This window comes from Loxodonta africana, chromosome 13 (assembly GCF_030014295.1).
Source record: "Loxodonta africana isolate mLoxAfr1 chromosome 13, mLoxAfr1.hap2, whole genome shotgun sequence".
Taxonomy (NCBI): Eukaryota; Metazoa; Chordata; class Mammalia; order Proboscidea; family Elephantidae; genus Loxodonta; species Loxodonta africana.
Window position 1 is genome coordinate 73,890,764 of NC_087354.1, and position 12,597 is coordinate 73,903,360.

The 12,597-nt window shown below is 41.6% G+C and overlaps 1 protein-coding gene across 3 annotated transcripts in view; it reads right to left on the minus strand.

The window, feature by feature from the left end:
- Positions 1-12,328, minus strand: part of GATB (glutamyl-tRNA amidotransferase subunit B) — an 88,954-nt gene extending 76,626 nt beyond the window's left edge. For 2 of the 3 annotated variants that reach the window (XM_010597203.3, XM_023557133.2), the window contains exons 1-2: positions 12,115-12,328; positions 9,387-9,537 (exon numbers count right to left, since the gene is read on the minus strand). In XM_010597203.3, the coding sequence (XP_010595505.3) occupies positions 9,387-9,537; positions 12,115-12,290 (327 nt within the window). In that variant the 5' untranslated portion in view covers positions 12,291-12,328. The remainder of the gene's footprint in view (positions 1-9,386; positions 9,538-12,114) is intronic. The other variant, XM_003417518.4, reaches the window with a different exon arrangement.
- Between the last annotated feature and the right edge of the window lie 269 nt (positions 12,329-12,597).

Here is a 12,597-nt window from a genome sequence, read left to right on the forward strand (position 1 = left end):
TGACTAACCAAAAGGCTGGTGGTTCAAACCCACTGAGGGGTGCCTCAGAAGAAAGCCTTGACAGTCTGCTTCCCAGAGATCACAAGCATAAACCCTATAGAGTGCAATTCTACCCTGAAACACATGAGGTCGCCATGAGTCAGAACTGACTCATCGGCAACTGCTTTGGTTTTTTGTTTGATAGTTTCCTCTCGGCTACTTTCTGTCTTCTCTCATTCTGTAATTCCTATTAATCGGATGTGGACTTTCTGATCGAATCTCTGATTTTCTTATTTTTTTCCTCTTCTACTGTTTACCTCATTGTATGTTTATTTTACTTTCTGGAAGATTTTCTTGACTTTTTCTTCTAACCTTTCTGGATTTTTTTTGCCACCCTAATTTTAATTTCTAAGAGCTTATTTTTGTTCATTTGTAAAAAGCTGCATCCTATTCTCGTTTCGATAACACAGCTACCTTCCCTTATCCCTCTGAGGATATTTATAAAAGCCTTTAATTTTTAAGCATTCTTATCCCTGTGTATTGCCTGTTGCCTCCCAGGTGCTTTACTCTTCTCTTTAAGCTCTGTCCATCCTGCTGGAGGATTTCACCAAATGTCTGGTGATTTGGGGGCACTGATCTATATTTAAAAACAAGGTGCTAAACTCCTGATGGAAAGTTCTATATAAATATCTAAAGCTTGTCAACTGGTAGACTTCCCTTCAGGACAATCAGGTGGCCAGGCAGGTTTTATAATCACGAGACTCCCAGTGTTTCAATACAGGTAGTCCCCAGCTTACGACATATTCAAGTTGCAGCGTACTGCACTTCCAACCATCAGTGTATCTGGAACATTGCATCCTCCTGGGAGGAAGTGATGCGAAAATACACACAGGGGTTATGGAAACAATTGCTGAGTCATGTGAGCATGCTGCAAGCATGTGATTAGGATAATAGGATGGAAGAGATCAGTGGAAAAATCATCCATATGGCAAGAACGCTGAATTTAGAACCTGACATCACCGATGTGGGACAGCTCATAGGTCATGAAGAAGGGGAATTGACATATCAGGACTTAATGGATTTTGAAGAGGAAAGAAATGTTGAAAAAGAAATAACAAGGAAGGGGAAGAAGAGGAAGAAGCGGCGTCAAAAAATTTTACAGTGAAAGAATTAGCTGGAGCTTTTTCTAAATTAAATCAGGGGCTTCAGTTGCTTGAAAACACGGACCCAAATGCTGACTACTTTGGTAAAGTCAAAGGCAGATTCGAGACGTAACGAGATGCTACCACAAAATACATAAACAAAAATGAAACGGACCACACAGGCAACTCTCACTGATTTTCTGACTATAAGCCCCACCTCCATTCCCAGGGCTAATCCAGATGATCCAGAACCTTCCATACGTGGAGTTATTACCAGAACTGACAAAATGCCAATGTCCAATTCTTGTTCATCATCAGAGTAAATTTTATGATTTGTGTAATTTTTTATGTATGCATGTATGTATTAAAACATATCTTTAAGTTTATATGTAATGTTTCCAACCCTTGAAGACAAATAAAGATTGAAGTTTTAAAAATACTGATAATAAAAGGCAATAATGAAAACTAAAAAAAAAAAAAAAAAAAAGAGGTATTCAACTTATGTCAGAACCAACTTATGAAGGAGTCATGGGAACAGAACCCCACTGTAGTCAGTGATTGCCTGTATCTAAATATTTTCATTCCAGGAACATATAATTTCTCCAAAGAATTTCCTGAAAATTCCTCCTTTTGGGGGTGGGGGGAGAGGAGAGTGGACAGTAGACATACCAGGTCACTCAAGTTCCTGAGACAGGGGAGGGAAAAGGATTGTGCAGGCCTCAGAGCTCAGTCAGAGCACAGACTCCATCTGATGTCTTGCCAGGGCCTTGGGCTTTGCCTGATGTCCCCAAAGGGAATGTGTTGCCCGTCGAATTTCCCCAGAGACTACAGCCCCAGATTCCTGTGCGGTGGGAGCAGCTGCACAGGGTCAGAGCCAGGCCCTCAGGTCTAACTACCATGCCTTGAGACTTCCAATTAAGCCCTTTGTTTCCACCTCCCTGAGCCTCAGTGAGGCTGTGCAGGCATGCCAGCTCATCTCTCACTGGGTCTCTCTCTGCAGATGCCTGGGTTACCGCTCACCCTGCTTTCCTAAGCCAGGCCCACCTCCACGCACTTTCCATCCACCGTCTCTCGCCCACGCTCATCTCCTCTCTCATTCTCTTCTAGGTTTATAGCTTTTAAATTCTTTCAATATCATTTCAGTGGGGTTTCTTCAGGGGTGAGGGTGGCAAGACAGATTGAAATGTGCGTGCTCAATTTGTCATATTAATCAAAAGTGGCTCCACCTTTAACAAGCCCTTCTTTGTTGGTTCCTTTTCATCAGCGCCGAAATGTTCTCAAGTCTCTCCTTGTTAAGGAAAACATGACTAATCATTTTCTCTGATCCCATGTCTCCTTTCACTTACTGCACCCCCCTTTTCTTCTTAAAATAATTTCTCACACCCTCTCACTTCTTCCTCAACACCCCTCATTTCTCAGTTTACTGCCACCCACCTTCTACCCCCATCACCCCACTGAACTGTTCAGGCAAAGGATACCCCTTGTTGATATAGCCAGTGGACATTTGCTAGTCCTTCCCTTTCCCGACCCCTCTGTAGCATCTGACACTGTTGTGTTCCCTCTTTCTTAAAACACACCCTTCCCTGATTCTCTGATCCTACACTCTGCTATGTCTCCCTGCAGCTTTGCAGATAAGATCCTGTCACTCTCTGGCATAACATCCCAACTCCATAGCATGGCTTATAGGATATGGACTCTCTTACCACTCCAGCCTCAACTCTTGCCATTTCCATATTCAAAGTCTGTGTTACGATATATAGAACTTCTTTCAGTTCCCAGAGCAAGCCATGTTCTGCTTTTCTTCTAGTCTTTGTACCTCCTACTCACTTCTCACTTGGCTAGTTTCCCTAATTCTCTACCTGTGTTGAATTCCCCTCCTACGTGCTCCTATAGCGCCCTGTGTTTCCACTACTAACACGTCTACTAAACGGTACAGCAGCTGTTTGCTTACTAGTCCATGCTCCATTAGGACAAAGCCCACGTCTATCTGCCTTGTTCAAAGCTGTGCCACTAGAGCTGGTGCGAGAGCTAGCACATGGTAAGTACCCAATAAATAGCTGCTGAGTGAATAAATGAAGACACAATCAAGGGAGACAGTGGGAGAATAAAACGTCCACAGAAAGACACACATAACCATAACTTCTTGAGGTAACAAGATTATTTGTGGCTAAATCAAGAGACAGTGAGTGCACTTTAAAGATGCTCAATATTCGCTGTTGATGAGCCTTGAGGCATTTTAAAGCACCACTGCTCTTCTAACCACCTGGCACTTCTGCAGCCATGCGTGCGCACTTTAACTAGGCCAGCAGGGCAAATGAAATTATATAAAGGACAATCTGGTCCACAGAAGAGACTCTGTATGATAACCTAAATTCTCTCCACTGCCGCTTCTATCTTTTCATCATCGTACCTACCAAACAACAGGTTACCATTTTCTGTACTAAAACAACCTCCATAAAATGATTAGCCTTCTCTACTGTGAACTTAGTAATTAATTCTAAATCAGAAATCATTTTATCCAAGATACTATTTTTCACTTTTCATTGCTCTCTTATATCTCCACAGAGGTCTGAGGTAATGGGACCACTAGATGATTTTTGTTGGCGAGGTCACTTAACTAATGAAATCGTGGTAAAGCAACTGTTTTGTGTAGTGTTTACTTTTGCTGTCACAGACAGCATGACTGACTCAGTAACGCAGCAGAGCCTTTGTAACGAAGAAGGTCACTGGTCACTACATCTTCTACTAATAAACAATGTCTGTTGTTGTTAGCTGCCTTCGAGCTGATTCCGACTCATAGTGACCCCACGTGACAGCAGAACTGCCCCATAAGGTTTTCTAAGCTGTGATCTTTACAGAAGCAGACCCTCAGGCTGGGTGGGTTTAAACCACCAACCTTTCAGTTAGCCAAGTGCTTAACCCTTTCACCACAAGGACTCTGTAAACAAAGTTCACCAAGTACTTAGTATACGCGATCACTATTTCAAGTGTTTTAAAGCCATTTAATTCTCACAAACACCCAGTGAATCAGATGTATTTTCCCTATTTCAAAAATAAGAAACTGAGGCAAAGAAGGTTAAGTAGCCCACACGCAAATTCTATTCATCTCACGGTATATATTTAACATTTTTCTGTGTCACCAGAAAAATCTTTGTAAACATTATGAGTGGCTTCATAACGTCCCACTGTAAAGATGAATCATGATCTACTCACCGTCACCGGGAAATTCTGGTTGCTTCCGACTTACATTATTATAAGTAGCCCCACTACAGATATCTCTGTATGTAAGTCTTTGCCCCACATTTCTGATTCCTTTCCAGGGATACGTTCTTAGAAGAACCGGTGGGCCAATAGATAACTGTTACATGAGTAATTCTCTAATACTTGTTAGATGAAAAGTCTCTATCATTTTTCCTTGTGACTTTTTCCTCTCCCATCTAGAGAACGAATAAATATGCTCCTGTATTTTTTTTTCAGGTTTAATTTTACATTTAACTTGTATATATTTATAAATTTAAATTTTACATGTGAGAGGAGCTCTAATTATATCTCCAAATAGCTAATTATATCTCTAATTTTCTCAACACCATCAACTGAATAATTCACCCATTTCAGACTGATTTTTGTTCCTTCTTTGATACATATGGATGTGTGTACACGTGCATGTGTATCACAAGATAAACACACACACACACATCTCTCCCCCTAAAATCTATTTCTGAGCAAACTACTTTTTTCCCACTAGTCTATCTATTTATTCTTTTGCCAGGCAACAGTGAAACTTTGGAAAGAAAAGATAATAGCTTCAATACTAAAACTGTTGAATTTGAGATGCTACTGAATCATTCAGATAGAAACATCCAGTAGAAAGTTAGAAATACAGACCTGTTACCTATAAGAGAGATAGCAGCTTTCTATGAGGGTCAACAAGATTACCCAGGAGGACACAGACAACAAGAAGAGATGAGAGCCAAGGAACAAACAGGGGGAAACCAACATTTGTCAGGTGGGTGGAAGAAAACAGTATGTGACAAGGAGCAGCTATGAGTTAGAGGTAGAATAAGCAGGAGAGAAGAGAACAGCATAAACCTTGGGCAGAGAGAGTTTTAAGCATTATCATGAATCATAACGTACTTCCTGGCTTACATGAGATCAAAAAAAAAATAACGCAGTGTTCTACTCTAAAGCCTTAGAGACAAAAACATGCTCTCAAATGATTGGTTTTGTTGCAAGCAGTTACCAGCTGCAGAGTCAGATTTCAGAGCACTGTTTCACCATCTCTACAGGGCTCAGGGACAGACAACCATTGAATATTCCAGTATATTTTAAATCCATATATAGATAAATCACAAGGTTTTGACATGCTATATAAGCGACAATGTTTTATCCTGGTAGTTTTGGTATAATTTAACTCACATACTAAAATGGGTCCTTTCAAGACAGAAACATTTCTGCAAAAGAGGCAGGTCAGCTCTGTCTAGAGAATAACCCATTTAGGTCACTCAAAACATAAGCCCTGTAGATTCTGAAGAGGAAAAAAAATCCTAGCTCAGGTAAAAACTAGATCTCTAGCCCTTGTCTGTCATTTGATTACTGGAAGCCAAGCTCTCAAAGCCCAAATATCCCAAACACCTGCACTGTTTCACTGATACATGTATCACTGGGCAAATACCTTCTTCAATGTGCAACGTGAAGTCTTTCAAAGCATGCTGACATTTCAGTTATTTTGAATTGTCTGTAATATTTGACCATTTAGGAGAATGGCTGGAAAAGCCTGTTTACAGAAAACATGTCTGCCAACGGGTCTGTTTCTAAACATGAACAACAATAAATACCCTACCAGATGTCACATTCCCAGCTGGAGGAACCTAGACTGAACTCGGAGCTTGGGCCGAGTCTCTTGACAATGGATTACCAAGTGGAAAAACAAAAAAAAGTTTTCTTTAAATCAGAATGAAAAAGGGAGAGGTGATGTAATAAACTGCCTTTTCATATCACCTGATGGAATATCTATTATTTTACTTCTAGTATTCTGAGTCTCTGTTCAAAAAAAGAACCTATTTATAAAGGAAAAAGTGTCCCTGCTCTAAAAATAATCTCTCTATAGGTACTTTTGGCCAGAAAAAGGGAAACAGAAAGAGACACCTACACCTGTCTTGCCCCAGAAAGATACAACAAATCAGCGGTAACTGCTATGGACTGAATTGTGTCCCCCAAAATATGTATTATAAATTCTAACCCCTATACCTGTGGATGTAATCCCATTTGGGAAGACGGTTTTCTCTGCTATGTTAATGAGGCCATGTCAATGTAGGGTGTGTCTTAAGCAATCACTTTTTGACATAAAAAAGCAGATTAGGCACAGAAGAAGGCAGACAAAGGCAAGACCTACACTATCTGAAGATGGTAAAGGCAGACCAGTCCACAAGCCCAGGAACTCCCAGCACGGCCAGCTAGGGAAGCTGAGACAAGGATTTTCCCCAAGAGCCAACAGAGAGCCTTCCCCTAGAGCTGGCACCCTGATTTTGGACTTCTAGCCTCCTCAACTGTGAGAAAATAAATTTGTTTGTTTAAGCCACAACCACTTGTGGTATTTCTGTTATAAAACCAAAAAGCCAAACCCACTGCCATTGAGTCAATTCCAACTCATAGGGACCTTAAAGGACAAAGTAGAACTGGCTCATATGGTTTCCAAGGAGCAGCTGGTGGATTCAAACTGCCAGCCTTTTCGTTAGCAGCCGTAGCACTTAACCACTATACCACCAGGGTTTCCATTTCTGTTATAGTAGCACTGAAGAAACTAAGACAGTGACCTCACATACAGTTTGCAGGGATGGAAGTCTTCCACGAAAAAGAACACAGTAAGGGAAAAGTTCCAAGACAGAAATGCTGCCCTCACAGAACCAGTGCACCAGGTACCACAGACACATTGGAGCCACTGCCCATAAACTTCCACTCCGGGCAATGATTCTGCCCTCCAGACCTGCCAGTGCTCAGTTTAACCAGCCCTCACTTATATTACAACGGTGGGGAATATGGAATTCGTCTGTGATGTCCACCCCCCTCCCAATGACCACCATATATGCATATTTCCTTCAGGAACGGCCCAGGAAACCCCACACCCAGTAGGTACTACAGCGCCTGGACCTATACTTGTGGTTTTTTATCTATGGAGTCTACTCGAGGGAAGCAGCATGTATCACACACGCTATTAATCGACAGCACTGGGTATCACAACGTTAAGGTCAATAACGATTATGGTTATTGAAAATTAAGAGGCGACTAACACTGGAGACAAAAGTCAACCACAACATGCACTGAGTTAAAATCATTACTCATTTTCACTTAAACCCAGAGAATCACTGAGTCAAATGTACCTATTAGCAAGATTTTTAGCATATATTTTCATATATTGGCTCAATTTTGAAGAAAAGGATGGAAGGAACGATGTAAATATTTGGGTTAATAAACAGCCAATCATAGTCTACCCTCATTATTCACAATTCCATATCTGCAAATTCACCTACTTGCTAAAATCAATTCTCACAGTGCTTTCATTCACTTGTGGACATGCACAGTGCAGCAAAAAATTTGAGTCACCTGCCAAGTATGTTCCCAGCTGAGGCAGAACAAGACAACGTTCTGCCTTCCTATTTCAAATGCGCACCTCACGGTCTACTTAGTGCCCTGTTTTTCACATTTTTTGTGGTTTTTGTTGGTTATGTTAGATAAGCTTCATTCAGGTGTGAGCTATAACGCTACCAGCTGTGTAAGTGCAATGTTAATGAATCAACAATATATATTAAATAAGGTGTCTTTAATCAGAAACACACACAAAATAAGGCTATGTATTGATCAGTTGATGAAGATGCGTGATCAGAACCTCGCTGGAACCTAACCTTGTATTTCCTCTAGAAGCAATGGTTCAGTATTTGCCAATTCAGCGTTTGTTGCTTTATAGAGCATAACTACCCCAAGTAACAAGAATCAACTGCATATCTAATTTTAACCCAATGCTTCCTTTGACTAGACCCCTCCTCTTTTGCTTATCTGTCTAACTCCTACTTGGTTTCTCAGAAAGAGTCCTAGTGGTGCAGTGGTTAAAGCACTTGGCAGCTCACCAAAAGGTCGGCAGGTCAAACCCACCAGCTGCTCCACAGAAGAAAGATGTGGCAACCTGCTTCATAACGATTTATAGCCTTGGAAATCTGATGGAGCAGTTCTACTCTGTCCTATAGGGTCGCTGTGAGTTGGAATCAACTTAATGGCAGTGGGTTTGAGTTTGGGTTGGAATCAACTCAATGGCAGTGGGTTTGGGTTTAGGTTGGAATCGACTCAATGGCAGTGGGTTTGGGTTTGTGTCAGAATCAACTCAATGGCAGCGGGTTTGGGTTAGAATCAACTCAAGGGCAGTGGGTTTGGGTTTGGGTTGGAATCAGCGCAATGGTAGTGGGTTTGGGTTGGAATCAACTCAATGGCAGTGGGTTTGGGTTAGAATCAACTCAATGGCAGTGGGTTTGGGTTTGTGTCAGAATCAACTCAATGGCAGCGGGTTTGGGTTTGTGTCAGAATCAACTCAATGGCAGCGGGTTTGGGTTTGTGTCAGAATCAACTCAATGGCAGCGGGTTTGGGTTAGAATCAACCCAACGGCAGTGGGTTTGGGTTTGGGTTTGAATCAACTCGATGGCAGTGGGTTTGGGTTTGGGTTGGAATCAACTCAATGGCAGTGGGTTTGGGTGGTTTCTCAGGTAGCTCATACTCTATCTCCTCCAGCAACCCTTCCTTAGCCATCCACACCTCCCATCCAATTTCCCACAACAGTCCTCCCCTTTACTGAATTAGGAGTCCCTCACCTGGGTTTCAAAATCATCCTACACATATTAACTTCACAGGATAATCGCACTACATTGTATTTGTTTATAGGACACAGCCTCCCCACTAGCCTGTAAATTCCTCGAATATAAGGATCTTCACTCATTTTTGTGTTCCAGTTCGTAACAGTGTCTGGTGGTTAGTAGACACTCTAAAATGTCTGTGAAACAAATGAAAAAATGTATGAATGAACGGATGACTTTTGGACTTAGAAATAGAATTTTAGAGATGGGTCTTTAGAAATCATTTAGTGTATCCCATTTCATATAAAATTCCTTAAACAGGTATTTCTTAAGAGTTGCGTCAGGATATTAACACAAGGAAATCATTATTCATGTTCAAGAAAACAAAGACATTTTACTAACGAAAATAGGATTAAATAAAAGGCTTACCGGCAAAGTTCCAGGCAGAGACGCGTCAAAAAAAGAAACCAAAGAATTTGGAGGCGCTGCAAAGTGGACTTGCGATCCAGAGAAGAGTTTAGAATTGGAAGAAATCTGTGCATGAATTTCCAAACCTACCACAGCTGCCCATTCGTGTTCACTAAAGAGAAAGACACACGGTTAAGAAGTAGTTACGCGTGAATTTCTATGGGCCTAAAGCCCAAATATTCATTTCCTAATTGTGTTTTTTACTTACTAAAATTTTATATCTTCACATTTAAAAAATGTGTCCTATTTTATGGGTGATTAAATGAAAAACAAGTCATAATGAACACCTTGCAACAAGACTGGCAAAATAAAATTAATTTACAACTTGGTGTTAGCAGAGTTCACCGTAGAAACAGAAAGGTGACACAGAATGGAACAATTTGGCATCTTAAAATAATTTAGAAATGGGTAGCAGGTGACAAGTGCTTGGCTGACTTCGGCAAAAGGCAGCATTTTCTAAATTACTTGTCCCTTATCAATTAATCACTTGGTAAATGAAGAAAACTGACCTTGTGAACATTATTTAGAATTAACATAAACATCAAGATTCTATTATTACAGGAACAACAGTAAATAAATCATTCCAGATCTCATTATTAAAAAAGGAAATTCTCTATCATGTTGTGAATACATTTTATAACAACGGCTTGCAAATACAATTACCAGAACGACTCGGATATAACAGATTACCACTAAATGGTACTACTGGGAATTTTGTGCCTAGGAAAACATTAAACCATTACATGTGACATTTTTTTTGGTCCCCAAAATGATTTTCAATTCCTAAGATCTAATTTTAGGTTCCTTTGCTTATTTCTTCAGGTTTGACTGCTATCAAGTCAACCCAGAAAAAAAAAAAAAAAAAGCCAGTGCCGTCGAGTTGATTCCGACTCGTAGCAAAGGCACTGTTAAATGCTATAATAATCTCTTATCTGGCGACTCCTACTCTGCTGGTCTGCACCATTCATTTCATGCACAGGTCTCTCCAGGCGCTTTTAAGTGTGCTTATTCCCTCTGAAAGTCATGTACGCTGGGCAATCTCCAGAAGGTCTGTTTACACATACTCTCTCCATATTTTGTCTGTTCCAAGCACGCTCTTCTCCCAAGCAACTTTCTGTACTATCTAGATTTTTGTTTACACGTATTGAGTTTTGTTTTCATCGTTTCAACCCATGAAGCTCTGCATGTAGTAGTGTATAGCGTAGTATAGTATAGTATCGCGAGAAGATGAATTCCTTACTGAGTGGAATTCAACTTAAGAGTTCATCAGAAATTCTGCATTCACTGAAGCATTACTCAAAGTATTTTCACACTTACACTGCATGAGAGAAAAAAAATTTATTTTCAGTTCACAGTGAGATAATCTGAAATTTATGAAAAGACAGAAACTGAATGCTTCAGGATATTTCCCCTAATTATCTCACAGGATAAACAAAATATTAGAAACATGTCTTATGTTTCTGTACTTAAAAAAAAAAAACATTTGTCTTATATGATGAAGCATAAACAGCTGTTCAAAGAATACCTAACAAAACAAGCTAAACTTTCTACATTAAGAGGGAAAATCTCTTCCATTTGCTGCATTCTTCTAGTTCTAGACACACATGTTCAATATAAATCACCTCCATAACTAGCTACTGTTGACTAATGACATTAAGGCACCACTATCCAGCGCTTGGTTTCCAAGGCTGGTGGTGCAGTGGTTAAAAGTTGGGCTACTAACCAAAAGGTTGGCCGTTTGAATCCACCAGCCGCTCCTTGGAAACCCTCTGGGGCAGTTCTATTCTGTCCTATAGGGTCGCTATGAGTCCAAATCCACTCCACGGCAATGAGTTTGCTTTTTTTTTTTTTTTTTTTGGCTTAATATGTAGAGAAGCAGACTGCCACAGCTTTCTCAGGTGGAGCGAGCCGGCCTTTCTGTTAACAGCCAAGTGCTTTAACCACTGTACCACCAGGCCTCCATTAAAAGCTGGATTAAAAAAAATAAAAAACTAAACCCTTTGCTGTTGAATAGATTCCAACTCACAGCGACTCTGTAGGACAGAGTAAAACTGTCCCCAAGGAATGGTTGGTGGATTCGAACTGCTGAGCTTTACGATTTGCAATCCTAGCGCATAGCCACTAAACTATCAGGGCTCCCCCTAAACATTACAGCCTCGGAAACCCTATGGGGCAGTTCTAGTCTGTCTTGCAGGATCACTATGAGTCGGAATCGACTGGACTGATCTGGCTTTTGGTTTTTTATCCAGAGTTTATACTAAAGGCTCCCCTTCTACCTTAGGAACAGTGCTGGCCGATAATAGCACTAATTAATGTCAGCTAAATATAATGCTTCTTCAAGTGTCACCGACCCCGCTGCTAACATTAAGGTGACTGGATCTACTCTTCTATCTCTGCAGCCTCGGATTCAAGGAACCACTTGCGATTTTACACTCCCGAGTTCCCCTAATGCGCCTATCTATACGAAGACAGTGATTTTGTGTGGGGGGGCAAGGCTGATAGAAGACCTGTTTCGTATTTTCATTTAGGTTTCAAGCCTCCAAATTACAGCCCAACCCCTCCCCTTCCCTCCCGCCCCACACCAAAACATACAGACAAAAGGCTCGACTGTAGTGGCCACCACCATCTCCCCCCGTCTCGTCGTTTCATCTAACTCTTAGGTGGGCTGTAATGGCATGAAATAGTATACCCTTTCCTCGGCTTCTGGGCTGTGATTAGTGGCTGCAGAGCCAAAGAGCTCTGTCCTCTCATCCCGCTGAGTGTGAAGTCATTCCGAGCGCCTAGTCCGTGGCGAGAACCACCGTCCACACAGGCGAAAGCCCAACGCCTTCCAGCACAGCCCCATCGAAGCATGGGCGCCGCCATTGTACCTCCAGCGTTTTGGTCAGGTGACACAGCCGCCCTCTGCCGCGAGGCTTCCTGGGAGGCGTAGTTCCGGGAATGTGTAAAAACTCTAAAGGCTCGGACCGGAAGACTACTACTTCCGGCGAGCATTGCGACCCGAAGGTGGCCGGAACCCTGTCGGGAAGGGAAGGAAAGGAGAACTAGAGGAGGGGATAGGGTGATTTGTAAGTCGGGAGGTGTGACTCCTCCTAGCGGGGGACTGGAGAGGGTTGTGAGCGTGTGTCAGTTTTGAGTGTAAGCGCTTGCTGCTGGAGATCTGGTGCTGAGA